An 18,929-nucleotide genomic window follows, 5' to 3' on the forward strand; every position below is an offset into this window, starting at 1 on the left:
AGAGTGCACTAAATAAATGACAGCTAGAATCTGATTGGTTGCTATAGGCAACATCTCCACTTTTTCAAAACCCACAGTTTAGTAAATCTAGCCCTATGTGTAAAATGTAACTTTTAAAATATGTATTTAATAGAGAAGACATGCTTTGTTATTGGCACCAGGGGTGCCAAGAGGTGTAGGGGTGGTGCAGCAGGTACAAAATATTGGGGCCCAGGCCTGTCTGTATAATGGGAGGAGCTACCATCCTGGTGTGGCCACGCCCTGGAAGGGGCCCCAAGAGGATGCTACACCGGGGCCTGAAATTCCTCTTGGTGGCCGTGATTGGGACAGTCCCTAAACAATATGAGGGTGCAGCATTCTAAAGGGATTTTAGTACTAGGTTCAGTTTCATAATCTGCTGTAATATATATTTTTTTTATTATTATACAGTATTTATCCCAAGTATATTTACTTTATTGAAATTTTACGGTGCACAAAAGGAAAATGCTTATTTGAAAGTTGTTTCATTTCTAAGCAAAGCACTTTAAGCACTTTCTGTTTAAGCTGTATTTGCAGCTACAATGTATAGTTTCGCCACCACACTCTTTCATACTATCCTCTGCAGCCCGGGGTTTTGCTTAAATGCTTATGCTGGAGCCATCGAATGCATTAAGGGGATTTCTTGTAAGCATTCCTAACACCTCAAAGTAAAAAAAAGGCGACAAAACATTCTTTGAATACATTTGTGAGAGAACAAACAAAAGTGAATACTAAGGCGAAAGACTGAAGTGGACGAATACGTTGAAGGAGACAATGCCTAAATATATATATAGTTGCTTTATATAAACTGTTGAAGATTCCAAGGGATCAACTGCACTAGATGGGGATAATATGTGGCTTATTGTACTGTAGAATCAAATATATTTAGTACACGAAAGGTGTTGTTTGAACTCTCAAAATTAAAAGTAGATACGTCTACGGATTATGAGGATGTAGATCCTAGAATGATAAACAAACTAAGAGTAATGGTTATAGCATCATTAACCAAATACCTAAGAGGTATTATTCCTGGTTATTGGAGAATGTTCCCTTACACAATAGGGTAGTATTGAGAAATACATTAACTGTAGCAATGTGAGTTTCACATTTAATATAGAGAAAATATTGGAATCCATTAAAAAAGGAATTGTGACTATTTATTTAGAGGCAACCAAAGCTTCATGGATTTACTGTTAGAAAAATCATGTCACACAAATCGTATAATGTAATATTATATTATGTATAATATGTAATATGTAACATCAATCATAGCTCATTGTGGATCAGTGGATATAGATCAGCAATAGACACCTGGAATGCTTCAGGGGCCACATGCTGCAGTCCTCTAACGTTCAAAAGGGCCGCCCAGTACCCTCAGTGAGAAGTTATTACATTTATTCAGACACCTATCTGTAATAACACATCAGAAGACATTTTAAACAAGTGTTACAAGTTATAACAATCAAATCTGACAATAAACCAGGAAAGAGCTGGGGCCATAGGTGAAGGTTCGTAGGACTACATGTGGCCCTAGGGGTGCCTGTTGCCCATCACTGATATCATTTATTTGTTTTCAACATATTTGATACAGTATCCCACAGTAAATTCAGAAAATAACCAACTCAAACATAGTGAAATGGATAAAGTTTTGGCTAAAAGACAGGAGACAGTGTTGTAGTCAGTTTTGTAATCTTAGATGACTGGCTGATAACCTTTAAGGCCTCAGTCCTAGGAGTACTTAAGGCCTCGGTCCTAGGAGTACTTAAGGCCTCTGTCCTAGGAGTACTTAAGGCCTCAGTCCCAGGAGTACTTAAGGCCTCGGTCCCAGGAGTACTTTAGGCCTCTATCCCAGGAGTACTTAAGGCCTCAGTCCTAGGAGTACTTAAGGCCTCTGTCCTAGGAGTACTTAAGGCCTTAGTCCTAGGAGTACTTAAGGCCTTAGTCCCAGGAGTACTTAAGGCCTCGGTCCCAGGAGTACTTAAGGCCTCGGTCCCAGGAGTACTTAAGGCCTCGGTCCCAGGAGTACTTAAGGCCTCGGTCCCAGGAGTACTTAAGGCCTCGGTCCCAGGAGTACTTAAGGCCTCGGTCCCAGGAGTACTAAAGGCCTCGGTCCTAGGAGTACTTAAGGCCTCGGTCCCGGGGGTACTTAAGGCCTCTGTCCCGGGGGTACTTAAGGCCTCTGTCCCGGGGGTACTTAAGGCCTCGGTCCCGGGGGTACTTAAGGCCTCGGTCCTGGGGGTACTTAAGGCCTCGGTCCTAGGAGTACTTAAGGGACTGATTTTTGTTCAATGTATACATTAGTGACATCATTGTGATCTGCAGGGGAAGGTATGATTTTTTGCAGATGATACAAAAATTTGGAACATGATAGATGGCCTTATGGGGTAAAATAAATGTGTAGCGATCTAGAGAAATTAGAGGAATGGATTAAAGTGTAGAATATTTTACATTAAAATGAAAAATAGAGCACTTGAGACAGGCTGAAAGTAGACTACAGAATGAATGGCGATGTAATATCAACAACAGAGGAAAAATGCTTTGGAGTTATGGTTTAAGATGACATGGCTTTAAGTGAGCAGCACAAAAAGCCAGAATACTTGGGCTTATAGGGTAAGAGGCATTAGTAGCAGAGAGAGGAATGTTTTATTGCCACTTTATAGGTCACTGGTAGAACCTTACCTGCAGTGTTCTCCCCACGCTTTATTTGCTGGGCTTTCCACCCGGCAAAAATACCCTGCCGGTCGACACCAGAAACTCACTACTCACTGTGACAAGCCGACCAACAAGCAGTGACCCTTTCCGTCCGGCACTCATGTGATGCGACCGAAAGTAGCGGTGCACTCGGGGGTAAATATGGGAACCTGAGTGGGGCGGTGAATATGGTGAACCTGGGGGCGTGCGGTAGGTGTCAAACACAGGTGGCTTGTCAATTTTGCGTCACGGGAGGGTGTCAAACTTCAGGGGAGAGGGGGAGGGCACCTGTATAAAAGAAAGCGCGTGTTTGCCAGCAGTTCACTTGCTGGTAAACCATAAAGACAATTCTTACTTGGGGGTCTATTGTGTATAGCCAGTATTTGTGCATTATCTGGGCACTTAAAAAAAATATTGGTGCCTAAATAGCATTTGTTCAGTATCTGGGTACTTAAGAAATTATTGGTGTCCAAATAGCAGTTTTGCAGTATCTGGGCACAGAATTTTCTACTCTAAAATGAATTAAAGCCTGTTTAAGGAATCGCATGAAGCAGAGCACACTAATCTGAGGAGGATTTCATTAGAGGGACCAGATCCTACAGACTTTGATTATGAAAACACTGCAGATGACTGGGCCTATAAGAAGAAGAGAAGAATATATAAAATGTTAATCTAGAGGTTAAATTAATATAAGGTCAGAATTTCAACATTTAATTTGGGCAAAGGTCCCCACCCGGCTACTTTTTGATGCCATCTGGCTGGTAACATGTTCTGGGGGGAAAACACTGTACTATGTGTAGTTCTGAAGGCTCTATCTCTAACAAGACATGGGAAAAATTAGAAAAACTTTAGAGAAGGAACATGGGCTGTGTAGCAAAAGTTATCAGGGAACACTTCAAGAGCTAGATAGGAACAGCTTAGAGGAGAGACGGGACCGAGGTGATATGATAGAAGCGCTCAAATATAGCAAAAGTATTACAAGAGTTCAGGACGGCCATGTTTTTAAAAATAAGAGGCTTTCCAGAACAATGGACATTGTGAAATTGGAGGGAGGAAGACTTCAAAGTAACATAAAGAAGACCTTCTTTGCTAAAAGGAAGATAGATTTGTGGAATAGTTGTAGCACGGACTCGTACAGTTAAATAATTAAAAAATACATGGGACAGATGATGTTGCTATTGTTAAAAAAAAAAAAAAAAAAAAAAGAAAACAATTAGAACCCTCCCCAAAACTAAGCAAAAAATCAACACATACAAAACGGGCCTGGGTGGACCTGACATCAAATAATATGTTTCTATTTTTCTTAACGTCAGCCACTCTGTAAACTTATCAGCTATATACACCTTTCACCAAATGCTGCGTTCTGATCTGACACTTCTCTCACAAACACTCTCTTATGTGGTTACAAATTTTAAGCAGTTTTACTTTAAAAGTCATACTGTCCATTTAACAAACATTTTGTAATGATTTCCTTCTGATTCAACTTTTACTTGAATAGGGTTTGCAGGCTTTGAATATATATAGACTCATTTCTTTTGCCCGTGACTTTTTTCCCATTAGGACACACGGGCATTTAACTCCTCCCTTCTAAGACCCTGTGTGATTGGAGAATGGGTTGGACGTGAAGACCATGACATTGACCCTTTGGCTGCTGAAATGATACAACCTCCTGTACCAAGAAATAAAAATGAACAGCGAGAAGGAGATGGAGGCAGCGGCAGTCCTGCTGGGAGGTGGGTAACGTATTTAAATAACATTTACCCGCTAGTTTTAGACATCATCTATGTCGTCATAGGGTCGTAGTGCCAGACTCGCTCAGCACTCATAGCACAGAACAGTCCCAGAACATCCCAATAGAGACCTGTTTATGGTGTCTCCACGTCACTCAGATGATGTCTGGTGGTTTCCACAGTCATTCAGCATTATGATATTGTGCTAATTGACCCGGAACCTCATGACAGCATATATGTGATATGGAGTTTCTGGAAGGATGTGAAGACACCATCATTGTAAGTTTTACATGGTAAGTGTCATGGGACTGGCAGTGGGGGATGCGGACAGGCAAACTGCAACACATTTAGCTGGCATTGGCTGGAAATGGTGAGTATGTGTGTAGCATACATTACCTAGAACCGGTGGTAGTCGGTTTCACGGTACATGACTACCCCGCCAGAGAAGACAACGACATGAGGAGTCTGATTCAATAGTACACCGACCTGCAAAAAATCTACTTACCGGAATGCAGATTACTTCATATCACGACTCGCTCTGTTTCCGACTGGAGAAAATGACGTCATCACCACCCGCGACTTGACTTAAAGCGGTGATGGACGGACCCGCCTGTCATTTATGTCATGTAAATATTATTTTAGCGGTTAAGGTTAGGGTTAGGGTTAACCCTAATCCTAATCCTAATACCCCTAACACTGAGTCATGATATGAAGTAATCTGCTTTCCGGTAAGTAGTTTTTTGGGCAGGTCGGTGTACTATTGAATCGGACTCCTCATGTCGTTGTCTTCTGTGGCGGGGTAGTGAGTACCGTTAATAGGTACTACACCCACCTAGAACGTTAATCCTTCTAGTCTTAGCTTAGGAATCTAACCATATTCCAAGCCAAAGTAAGCTATATTTTTCTATATAGTAATATACTTAAGCTATGAATATGAGGATTCATCTACTAAGTAATGACTACAGAAGGCAGTCATACTGGGTATGATGAGTGGGAGGCCATTGGCTGTGCCGGAGAACGGTGGGTTACTTTGCTGACTAGTAGAATGCCATGTGCTTGGTAGGAGAACATTGGTCATTATTGGGTATTATGTGCTATGTTATGCTGTCCCCTGCCTCTATGCCTTTGAAAGGATTTTTGAAAGGATATTATGAAAAACAAAATACAGTCATACATCAAATAGTCACAACTGCCCGCTCTCACTTTGAAAATTGACCCAAGGGAGCATTTAATATTCCATTCAGGCCTCCAAAAACAAGGCAAACATCGTAATCTGGCTTTAATGGAAAGACCTGTTGACACAATTTTAAATTAAATTCTAACAACCCTATTAATACAGATCGATGGCAGACTAAGCATAAAGCAAACATCAACAAGTTCCTGGATTTCATAAAATATTCATAGTGTAATGCTGTTAAAAATAATTGTGAATAAGTTGTAGAGGCTGCTAGGTTTGCTGTGTTTATTGACTTGAGTCCACAAGGAAAACTGTCTTTGCTATAAAACTCATCATTCATCATCATCATAAACATTTATTTATATAGCTCCAGCAACTTCTGTAGCGCTTTACAATTGGGGAGAAACAGTAATAAACAATACTGGGTAATGCAGACAGACAGACAGGTAAGAAGGCCCAGCTCACAAGCTTACAATCCTGTGGGATAATAGACAAATTGAAGAGTAAGGTAGTGAATTTGCCTCTCATATTTCCTGCTCTGGAGCACCTCTCCCCCCTTCCTCTGTTCTCTCCCCTCCCCCCTGGTCTCTTAAGCCCCTCCCTCTGGTCTCTCAAGCCCCCCCCCCCTGGCCTCTCAAGCCCCCCCCTGGTCTCTTCAGCCTCTATACTCCCCATTTGTCTTTAAACTTTGGGGGGTATTCAATTGTTAGCGAGATCCCCGGAAAAACGAGCGCTCGAAAAATATTAGCGTTAATACGGTAATATGCGTGTAAATACCGTTAATACGGTAGTTTACTCGCTGAATTTCATCTCGCAGCTCAGGGAGCAGGGAGCTGCGAGATGAAATTCAGCGAGTAATTACCGTATTAACGCTAATATTTTCCGAGCGCTCGTTTTCCGGGGATCTCGCTAACAATTAAATACCCCCCTTTGTGTCTAAGTAAATACACATGACATTAACTTTATTATGTGTTACCCATCTATTAATTAGAGCCAAGCAATGTACAGTACCATACCTGTAACCCCAGATAACTTCCTGGAGTCTAGACACCATTTTCTTTTAACAATGTTTATCTTTGATCAGTGACATGATGGTATATGCACTGTAATGATTTGTTTCCCGTCTTTCTGTTAATGAATTCTGTGATAATGAATGTGACTCCTGGCATCTAATCAACTGCTTTTTTTTCTAATCAAAAATCCTTATGTTCTGAAGAAAATCCCCAGTGTTTGATCTGCAGTCTGTCATTGATGCTGATCTATCTTATAATTTGTGAGGGAAATGCTATTTCTTTTGGGATTTGGGTCTTCAGTGAAAGGAATTACAGGTCTTTCCGCTCCAAGAACACTTTGACTAGCTGCCTTCACTATTGATCATGATTACAAGCAACTCGCATATGTTGCTTCTGGTAGACCGTGTTCATGATGTGCAGGGAAAACAGGGAGACTGACCATCTATACCCACATGGCACTTCATGTACGCTTTATGACTACATAATACATTAGTTATTATGATTATTAGTGTCTTCAGTCTGGATATCTTTCTGCCACAACATATAACATTAAGTAGACTTTATTTAGCCACCAGCCTGTGGTGGTCAAATTTCCGATAGAAGAAATCCTGACACTTATTCCGCTGACATGACAATGCTGGCATGGTAAATGCCGACATTTCCATTTGACCTTCACTCGGAAAATGCCGACATTAAATGTATAGCTGCAGGCATTGCTCATCTAATGTCGGCATTGTGATTGTCGGCATTCTCATAGCATTTTCATGCCAGCAGGACAAGTGTCTGTATTTCTTCTGTCGGGATTTTGTACCCAAACCATATTCCTCCTCATCATCATCATCCATTATTTTATATAGCGCCATTAATTCCGCAGCGCTGTACAGAGAATTCACTCACATCAGTTCCTGCCCCATAGGAGCTTACAGTCTAAATTCCGTGACACACACACACACACACACACACACACAGACCAAGAAAGACTAAGGTCAATTTAATAGCAGCCAATTAACCTATCAGTATTTTTTGGAGTGTGGGAGGAAACCCACGCACACACTGGGAGAACATACAAACTCCACACAGATAAGGCCATGGTTGGAAATTAAACTCCTGACCCCAGTGTTGTGAGGCAGAAGTACTAACCACTACACCACCGTGCTGCATATTACCCTACCTGTGACCCTCATTTCCATCTATGGGGCCAATAAAGATTCCAGTTTTGTGAAAAAAGTGATACATTTTAGCTTCACACAATTCTATTGTTCATCTTTTTTGAACTATCATGAACAAAAAATGTATTTTTTGTGCCCGTTAATTTCCCATAGAAAGTATAGAACAAGCAGAAAGAGTCATAGGGGTATATTTACTAATTGGCGGGTTTGGAAAAACTGGAGATGTTGCCTATAGCAACCAATCAGATTCTATCTATCATTTATTTAGTGCATTCTACAAAATGAAAGCTAGAATCTGATTGGTTGCTATAGGCAACATCTCCAATTCTTTAAACCCGCAGTTTAGTAAATCTAGCCCATAGTCTATTATATTTGTGCAATGTTTTCCCTCACGTGAAATGAATTATCATTGCATGAATCAGCCCAGTGGAACAGTACCATTCCTACAATGTAATAACAATTTACTATGGTAATCCAATCGGTGCCATGGGATGAAAATGTCTTGTTGGAGAGCATGTTTGGATTGAATGCAATCTGGGGCAATACAGTGGAAGAATAATTATACAAACATATCACTTTTCAGTATAAAGTTACTTTAAACAATGTATATAGTATAATAGAAGTTTTCAGATGACTTTGCAGTAAAAGTGGTCATGATTTTTGTCCAGTGTGCATTTATGATCAAAATGATAATTTATTATGCTGCATAAATTATTTATTGATATTTTTATTGAATAACTGTACATGTTATTGACTGATTGTAAAGAGACCTTTGTGTTGCAAAGACAATGTAACCTGAGAGCTATAACAATAGCTAGGAGTGAGGGCATTAATTGTGGTTAAAACCCCAGGTGAGGAGACTGGAAGAAGAGGATAGGGGTGAAGAAAATGGGTGCACACTGGCTAATCGGTACTGGCATTATTTAGACATCATACAGTGTATTTTTAATAAACTTTTTGTGTGGATATTATGAAAATAAATGTCTGGAGTGGGGCATTAGGACAACATTGGACCTTGCAGAGCTGAAGGATAGATAGTGTTCGCCAAAGATTTGCAAGTTATATATATTGTATGAAGCATTCCTAAATATGTATATAGATACATCTGTTCTGGAGACTGGGCAAACATGCCTTATGATTGACCATCTCCATTCTGCTGCTACAGCAATAAGGGGACACAAATCTAAATACGGTTGCATTTTGGGACACATGCACAGTATAGAAATGTGTATATGTGTACCACAAAAACTGACGTACAGCCAACTCTAAATAAGCACCGTAACGCATGTTCAGTATTTTGATATTATTATGTAGAGTAATGCAAACAAATTGAAATTTACCGTTTACTATCCAATACCGCCTGTGCACCTTATGTGTATTTTTAATTCAAACCTATTTCTGTGGATAACATAGTGAAGAGAATCCTATGTATGAATAAATTATTCCCTGGTACCTAATATACCTTGTTAAACATTTATTTATCCCACTCGCTTCTTTTGGGGCTTCTAACTCTTTGTTAATCAGTTTTAGCAAAATTACTCTAGTACTTTTTAAAAAAAAATATATACATTTTACTTTGTTATACCTTTGATGTTGTAAAAGGCGTCAGCGGAGTTAGGTGGATGTGAAGCCACAAACACTTTTAACTTAAACAGGTTGCTGTTTATTGAACTTGGTAACAGATGCAGGTACTCACATTTGTATATAGCAGTTGTAGTAAAGCAGCAGCAAGCAATGCACACATGTGTATGTAGCAGAGGATGGTTTCCTTTAGACAGTTGTATGTACAGGTACACTCTTGTATGCAGATGGAGGCAGGTTTACACACTGCACGTCCATGCAGGTTTATATTGTGGTGGTCAGACTTCCTATATTATCACGGGAGCCTCCGGTCACTTAACTAGATGGTTTGAGGGCTTTTTCTTTATAACGGTACGCAGTTAGCAAATACTGCGTCCATCATCTTACAAAGTCTAATGGAAGTAACTTCTCAAAGCCGATCTTCAGGTATGCGCAGTAGCGCATTTAGGACGCTAGGCGTTCTGTCCCACTTCCTGTACACTAGACCAGCTGGGATTACAGGGATGCCATGGAAACAGAGCGTAGCGCTCCTATTCTAACATTTACTGCTGTGTTTTCGTTTTGTTTTTTGTAAAATAAAAGGCACCTGACCCCCCCCCCATAACCTCACCTTCAACATATGGCAGCATGGCGGCTTAGTGGTTAGCACTGCTTCCTCACAGCACTTGGGTCATGAGTTCGATTCCCAAACCTGACCTTATCTATGTGAAGTTTCTATGTGTTTCCCATGTTTGCGTGGGTTTACTCTGGGTGCCCCGGTTTCCTCACACACTCCAAAAACATACTAGTATGTTAATTGGCTGCTATTAAATTGACCGTAGTCTCTCTCGGTCTGTGTGTGTATGTTAGGGAATTTAGACAATGATTATAAATTGAATGGTTCATTCACCTTAAAAATAAATGAAGTGATGTGTTCACTATTGGCTGTGAGGACCATCAGCATCAGTTGATTACAGACAGATTGAAGAAGGGTCATTGATAATAGTTTTTATGTACTTTATTAATAAGGAAGGTTGTTTGTGTGTTTTATTTAATTAACTCTTTTACATATATATCAGGTGGAGCAGTACCTTGAGGATAAATTTAGTACCATTTGTAGGGTTACTGTTCTTTATTAATGGGTGATTCATTTATCTGCTGGCGTAAAGCAAGGGTTATGTTACGGTGCTTTATATCCTGGAACCTCTATATCAGTAGGCCCAGGATTCTCAGGAAATGATGAAACTCGCCGACATTCTGAGCTTTGGTAACTGCAGTTTTCCAATACTGGACATAAAGTTTGGGAACAGAAGCATAGTAAATAGTGGGACTTGGATTAATAGGTTTTGCTTTTTTGAGAGGAGGGTTTGGAACAGAGAAAATGTCTCAGAATGTTTTTACAGTTAAATTCATACAGAAAGAACTGATTTACAATAGATAGATGCAATTTCTAAAACTTGATTTATTTCTTTATCAAGAGAAACTGGAGAAATATACAAAACTATATAGTTATACACTCACATAGTTTTAGGTTGAAAAACCATATATCCATTAAGTTGACTTGTATCATAAAGAACAACTTCATACAAGGTCAGCATACTGTCACGTATACTTACAAATACTTTGCTTTGCTAGGGAGATGCCCAGTTCTTTCTCCAGTCTACTTACAGTGACTGCTAATATGAGTTCCTGTGGGGATGCCTTCCACAATATTACTGCTGTTTTTATAAAGAACTCTCCTTTTCTTTCAACCCAGGGGGCCTTTAGTGAGGATCTTAAGTTGAACAGGTTGTTACAAACTTCACTGTATGGACCACTAAAATGATTATACAAAATTAAAGATTGAAATTGTTTTATATTATTTCTGAAACAAATTCACACAACCTTATGTGTTTCAGTTCAAATTTTCCAAAGATCACACTCTTCATCAAAATACACAACACAGATTTAACCTCTAACATAAAGTACACACCCAAAAACACATTATATATGGCTTATCGTGTAGCCTTTGCAAATTGCATATTGTGACTTAGGCGCTTTTGCATATTCTTGTACGGCGGTATAAAACCCCAAAACGGAAAAAAGTGTATTCTGCAGTGTATCTGCCTTATTTCTGAAGCGTAGTAATACGGTTAGCAGATTACACATGATGATTCATTTGTTTAGCCTGATCTTAAATAGGTAGATCTATGGGCAATTTTTCTACGCAACGGAATACCAAACTGCACAGATCCAAAAGATCATGTGACAATATGCGCTGCTGTGTTCATTTGCTGAAAGACTTTTGGACCTGTCTGACCAAACCAAACCACAATCTGATTGGTTTAAAAAGAAAAAAAGAAAGGAAATATGTTGCACAAAGCCTCATTTTCGCTTCAGTGTTTCATGAAACGTGAAAAACTGTATTTAATATTTTTTAAAAACAATCTGTGCAAATGATTGCAATAGTCAATTGGGAAATATAAACATCAAGTGGCATATTCAATTAGGTTTGGTGATAGCGGCTGCGCGTGCAAAGTGACAGTACGGTACAGCAACATCGCTGATTTCCCTTCGCAAAACCCTATGGGGTGCACACAGAAATCTGCGGTGTTGCGGTAACGGGACTTGTGCAGCCGTACATAATCGCGTTTACCAAACCTAATTGAATATGCTCCTAAGTGTGTCACATTCTACTGCTCATATTTACTCTTATTGTGTACATGCGTTAAAAGGATATCATTTAAAATTTTGGCTTGGAAAAGAAGAAACATTATTTCTTGATTTATGAATTGTATTTAGGTGTCTCCTTGAATTAATATTTTTAAACAAAATTAATTTTATTTAGCATATATGTCAGTGGCAGGCACTTTGAACCATAGCTGTCAGAGCATGATGGGGGTTATAATTTAATAATCTCTCATTGCTGTGTGATATGTTTTACTAAAAGTATAACCTGTGCCTTTATTTAAGATTGATGTTAGAGGAATAATCCAGCAGACTGACTGTTACAGAGTAAGACCATTCTACAGTTTACATCTCTCTTGGAAATGACTTTTCAGTTATTCAGTTGTTGGTGCACGTTACATAAACCTCAATGGAGATATTCATCTTTCTACAGATCAATGGCAGAATAATGAAAATAAAACAATTTTCTACATGTATTATAAGGATTTTGATACAGTTCGCAAATTTTAATTGCTGTGGCTCTTATGTATTAATGTTTTAGGTATGACATTTTTCTTTTTTATACAGTCATGTAACAGTGATGTAATATTATATAGTAGTAATACATTAGTATTCTATGTATTAATATATTATGTAACAAAGGAAGGCATTTAGCTGGCAATATGCAGAGAAAGCAGGCAAGCTTAGCAGCGTAAAACATTTGTGCAGTAATGCACCTAGATTAAAGATAAACAGGTTGAAGACATGTGTGACGAACAATAGTTTAAACTTTGGTTTAACTTTCATGGTTTGCATGTCTTTTCCCACCACAGATTAGAGTGGGCCTGGTCAGAGCAGCTGATGGGAGCGCCCTCTTAAAGAGAAGGTGTGTCACCTGCCCATCAAGCTAGGGCTGTGGGAGGAGTGTCATGTATAAAAGCCTGTCTGTTTCACTATTCAGTGAGACTAATGCTGGGGAAACTGGCTGGTCTTTGTCTAGCGAGTGGTTAAGGGCGCAGGAAAGTGTGTGGAATCTGTTGTGTGGAATCTGTTTGGTGTCAAAAACCTTTACTATTTTGACAATAAAACTAAGTAAAAGCCAGAAGTTGTTTGCCTGTGTTTCAGCTGTAGTGTGCGCATGCTACAATTAGTATTCTGTAGCATTGATATATACTATAGTAGTTGTGAGGAAACGGGGTGCTACTGGACTGAGAACATTGTATTCATCACTCGTTTCTCACGGTTTAATGTACTTTTTAATCCTTGGCCCAGTCTTAGTATACACACTAGAGCATCGGTGTATTATGGGTATTATTATTTCATGTTATTGGGTACATTTTGCCCTTGCTATTACCTGCAACATTGTATGTAGTATAAATATAAAGAATGTTGTCATACTGTGTGAAAATAACAGGACAGCAGCAGTCATTTTGCTGGTGTTAGCTAATGTAATTACCATTTGTCTCAAATGTCCATTGTTATGAGGTGCAGCTTAGATTTGGCTTGTAATCAGAACAATGTCTGAGTTAACTAGCTGGCATCCCATGTTAATTAGCTAGGTCTACAGGTAATCTGAGTGGTAATGAGGTTAGAACTTCTAAATGATATGCAATGTGCCTCCACAGTAATATATTGGGTGAAATAGCATTGGAAAATGTATCAATATAAATGTATCAAAATGTATCACAGATTCAGATGGCATAACACTGCTGATACAATGTGACAAAAGTCTTATTGTTTCATGTAAGCGTACAGTGTCATTCCCTGCTGTAATATTGTAACCCCATGTTTAGTGTATTCAGCCAAAATATCTAATTGACTCAAGCCATTCTATTGTATAATCAAGGTAACAGGGACAGTATGTCTAGCAGCTAAAGTGTCCACTGAGAGACCCCTGCTGTAAGGGGGAGGTTTGAGACATTTGACCCTACTTCCTGTGTGTACAGGGAAGAATATAGGGAGAGCAGAATGCCAAGGGAGCTATTCTAGCTTGGAGGTTCCTGGTGTACAAGACAGCGAAAAGGTCCAGGCATCGTGGTGCCGCTGGAGGGAACCCTACCAGGAAAGGGTCGGTGTGAGCTGGTAACCCAGGCTGGGCGACACCGTAACTGTTTTGCTATTCGGTAGTGGTAATATTGCGGGAGGATAAGACTTTGAAAGAGACCAAGATTATTACTTTGGAGTGCTGACTGCAGGAGGCTGCTGGAGGAAACATTCTACCATTTACCCTGTAACTTGTGAACGTCTTGTGGTGTTGTGCTATCGTAATAAAGTCTTATTTTGGATATATTCTGGTCTACCTGAGTGAATTGAATGCCACAGAGGGTAACTGCCATCCCAGCTAAGGGTGGTATCCTCACAGTAGTAATGTCATCCTCATTAGCAGCTATTTATATAGCGCCACTAATTCTGCAGCGCTGTACAGAGAATGCACTCACATCAGTCCCTGCCCCATTGGAGCTTACAGTCTATATTCTCTAACATACACAGAGAGAGAGACTAGGGTCAATTTGATAGCAGCCAATTAACCTACCAGTATTTTTTTGGCATGTGGGAGGAATCCGGAGCACCAGGAGGAAACCCCAGTGCTGTGAGGCTGGAGTACTAACCACTGAGCCACCGTGCTGCCCATAATATAATTGTATTCTATAGCTGTGATAGAAGATTTTATAGTAGTAATATATTAGTATTCTGTAGCAGTGATAGAAAATGCTCTAATAGTACTATATAAGTATTCTGTACCAGTGATGGAAGATTTTATAGTAGTAATGTATTAGTTTTCTATAGCACTGATAGAAGATTATATAGTAGTAGTATATTAGTACTTTGTAGCAGTGATAGAAAATTATCTAGTAGTAGTATTATTCTATAACAGTAATTGAAGATTCTAATAATAGTAATATATTCGTATTCTATAGCAGTAATTGAAGATTCTACAGTAGTAATATATCAGTATTCTATAGCAGTGATGGAAGATTCTATAATTAGTGATATATTTGTATTCTACAGCAGTAGTTGAAGATTCTCTAGTAGTAATGTATTAGTATTCTATAGCAGTGAGAGATAATTTTCTAGTAGTAATATATTAGTATGCTATAGCATAAATTGGAAATTCTTCAGTAGTTATATATCATTATACTACAGCAGTAATTGAAGATACTATAGTAGTAATATATCCGTATTCCATAGCAGTGATGGAAGATTCTATAGCAGTAATATATTAATATTCTATAGCAATATGAATTTTCTAGTAGTAATATTTTAGTATTCTATAGCAGTGATGGAAGATTCTATAGTTGTGATATATTCGTATTCTACAGCAGTAATTGAAGATTCTATAGAAGTAATATATTAGTATACTATAGCTGTAGTGGAAGTTTCTACGGTAGTAATATATCAGTATTTTATAGCAGTGATGGAAGATTCTATAGCAGTGATATATTCGTATTCTACAGTAGTAATTGATGATTCTCTAGTAGTAATATATTAGTATTCTATAGCAGTAAGAGAGAATTTTCTAGTAGTAATATATTAGTATGCTGAAGCAGTAATTGAAGATTCTACAGTAGTTATATATCATTATTCTATAGCAGTGATAGATGATTCTATAGTAGTGATATATTAGTATTCTACAGCAGTAATTGAAGATTCTATAGTAGTAATATATCCGTATTCCATAGCAGTGATGGAAGATTCTATAGCAGTAATATATTCGTATTCTTCAGCTGTGATTGAAGATTCTATAGTGGTAATGTAATAGTTTTCTATAGCCATGATAGAAAATTCTCTAGTAGTAATATATTAATATTCTATAGCAATAAGAATTTTCTAGTAGTAATATATTAGTATTATATAGCAGTATTTGAAGATTCTATAGTAATAGTATATCAATATTTTATAGCAGTGATGGAATATTGTATAACAATAATAATATATTAGTATTCTATAGCTGTGATGGAAGATTCTATATTAGTAGTATTTTGTAGCAGTGAGTAGAATTTTTTAGTAGTAATATATTAGTATTGTACAGCAGTAATTGAAGATTCTATAATAGTAATATATTAGTATGCTATAGCACTAATTGAAGATTCTACAGTAGTAGTATTTCAGTATTCTACAGCAGTAATTGAATATTCCATAGTAGTAATATAATAGTATTCTATAGCTGTGATAGAATATTTCATGTAGTATTCTATAGTGGTGAGTAAGGATTCTCTAGTAGTAATATATTAGTATTCACTAGCAGTGATGGAAGATTCTATAGTAGTAATATATTGGTGTTCTACAGCAGTTTATAGTATTGATCTATTGATAGTTTAGTTTAGTGATAGACATTTTATTGAAGGTATTTGACACAGCACAAAATTTCTTTTTGGTGGTGCTGTGTGACTCGATTTGCACAGGTGTGCTTTGTTTTCCACCAAAGCTCATGGATTTGTGGAACAAGATGTCTGGGTTTGCAGCGTAAGAGCAACAGCGGTGCTGACCCCACAGTATCATTGACTCCTGCTTGAATCTGCCTCAAACTTGCGGAACAAAGTCTACAACAGCAGAAGAAACACAAATTAAATGGTGTACAGATAGGGTGGGGGTGTATGATAGGGTGGGCGTGTACGATAGGGTGGGGGTGTATGATAGGGTGGGCGTGTACGATAAAAGCTGTCTTTCACCCAAAGACCTCTCTTTAGTGGTAGCATCTAGAGGAACCACAGGTGAGTACCACCTAAACATCCTTCCTCACAACTGAATGAGGGCCGCAAGTTGATATGCATCCCTAACCAACAATACTCACCAAGCTAAGCGTCTGTCCAGGGAATGGCATCCACTTCTTCGCAGGCTTCAGTTTCCACTACTATGTTTCTGCGATACCTACCCACTCTGTCTTACAATACCGTCCCCTGTGTACCTTTAAGAAGCGCACACATACATCCTGCCATCTATGCTATGCTTAAAATGTCTAAATCCTATGCTAACCTGTCTGCCCACGCCTAACTGCTAACTATCACTTTACAGACTAAACTAAAAGTGCTGAAGAGCACAAAAACAACAGTACAATACAATAACAATACGTTAACAACAACATAACAATCAAGGTAGAAAGCAAGTGACAAAGGACCTACTTCAAACTGGGGTCTTGCAGGAGCCCACTAAGAGGGCCCAGAACAGCACAATCTACACAATCTAACAAGGGTGGCAGCCAAAAGGATGTGAATCAACTCTGACAAGTCAGAAGGCCTGTGAGAAGGGGTAACAAGTGTCAGGTGACTTTATGGTATGGCGAATGAGTGAGGTCTGAAGTTTACAAGATAGGCTGTTCTCCTATCGTCATCTCAGGGTTTCAATAGCTGGGTTTACCACCAGAAAAAATGCTTTATTAATGTCACCAGGGAGCAGAGCATCTCGGCTGTCCGGTCACGTTTTCTACATAAATCGGATGAAAGAAGATTTTCTATCACTGCGATAAGTAGCCCCCTGAATGTAAGACGTTCACAGACATCTTACATCCGACCTTTATCCAAGAACTTTGTGTTCATCAGTTGCATAAGAAAGATTTACATTTGGTTTCATTTCTTAAGATTTATATTAAAAGTTAACTGAGCTGCAATTTAACTGTTGCAAGTTATTGAATGCAGTAAGTTATATCTCTACTTCTATATTACACTTTAGAAATAATTAATAAGAAATGAACAAAGCAATATTATAACCATTTTGAATTGGATGAAGCAAAAAAATTCTATATAATAGGAAGATAATATTTTCAGATGTGCTGTAATCATTCTGTGTTACAAGAAAATGCTGTATTCCATAGGAATAAAACATAAATTAACTCCATGGGGTAAATGTATCAAGCTGCGAGCCTCCGGTGGGTTTGAATAGTGGAGATGTACCCTATAGCAGCCAATCAGTTTCTAGCTATTACTTTGTAGAATGTACTAAATAATAACTAGAATCTGATTGGTTGCTATAGGCAACATCTCCACTTTTCAAACTCACAGACTGATACATTTACCACCATAGGTTTGAACTGGTATGAGTGGTTGATGTGAGTTACTGCAGCCATGTGTACATTGTTATTAAATATGCCTTTTGGTGTCCAATTGCTATGAAACCATGGTGCAGACATGAACGTGGTGGAACTACATCCCCCGCACTCCCTGAGGCTCCCTATCAGCTCTGAAAAGAGCAGACCAGAGTCTCCTGATTAAAGTGAAACAGGGAACTTAAGAAATGAATAAATGCCTCAGTGATGTCACTAGTTCCTATTGAATTGATAGGCTCAATATTAATTCTGTTGAAAAAATGTCTGCCTCCAATTAGTATACGGGACTATAACAAATTTTTGATTTTAAGAAATTGTGAAACTGTATACAAATTATTTTTGTTTGCCGCTCTCTCCAAAGTTGTGATTACTCTTAATTGAATTGAAGCATTACGATTGATGTTGATTTATTTTTCTAGCTTGAAGATGGAGCCAAAGAATAAAGGTCTGAAGCAACAGCAGCAGCAGCACAAGAAGCTACTGGCGGCCATGCTCTCCCAAGACTCGTTCGACTCCATACACAGCACTCCGGCCTCTCTCACAGAGGAAGATATCGATAATGAGGATGATGCAATGGAACTGCTCGGTAATTTATGAGGTCACTCACTTATTTATAGAGTGCTTAGATGGAGATGAGATTCGTTCTCTTGTTAACTAGGTACAGAACAGGTAGGGTCACAGGATGTCGTCTTATCCCTTCTGTCTGATTTTTTTTTTTTCCAGGTATATGTTTCACTTTGTTGTAAATTGTGGACTATAAGCTGCAAATGTTTCCTGAAGCAAACTCATGTTGTGAATTGTCTTCAGGGTTTTGTAATGCGCATGTTTCTTAGATTGACAGATCTGGTTCTATGTCCTCAGGGAATATTAGTACTTTGTAGTACT

The 18,929-nt window shown here is 38.6% G+C and overlaps 1 protein-coding gene across 1 annotated transcript in view; it reads left to right on the forward strand.

Moving 5' to 3' along the window:
• C5H8orf34 (chromosome 5 C8orf34 homolog) overlaps positions 1-18,929 on the forward strand; it is a 215,644-nt gene that overhangs the window by 80,976 nt on the left and 115,739 nt on the right. The window contains exons 6-7 of the mRNA XM_075213619.1: positions 4,270-4,442; positions 18,464-18,630. Coding sequence (XP_075069720.1) covers positions 4,270-4,442; positions 18,464-18,630 — 340 coding nt within the window. The remainder of the gene's footprint in view (positions 1-4,269; positions 4,443-18,463; positions 18,631-18,929) is intronic.

The sequence above is a fragment of the Mixophyes fleayi genome, chromosome 5 (genome assembly GCF_038048845.1).
Source record: "Mixophyes fleayi isolate aMixFle1 chromosome 5, aMixFle1.hap1, whole genome shotgun sequence".
Classification (NCBI taxonomy): domain Eukaryota; kingdom Metazoa; phylum Chordata; class Amphibia; order Anura; family Limnodynastidae; genus Mixophyes; species Mixophyes fleayi.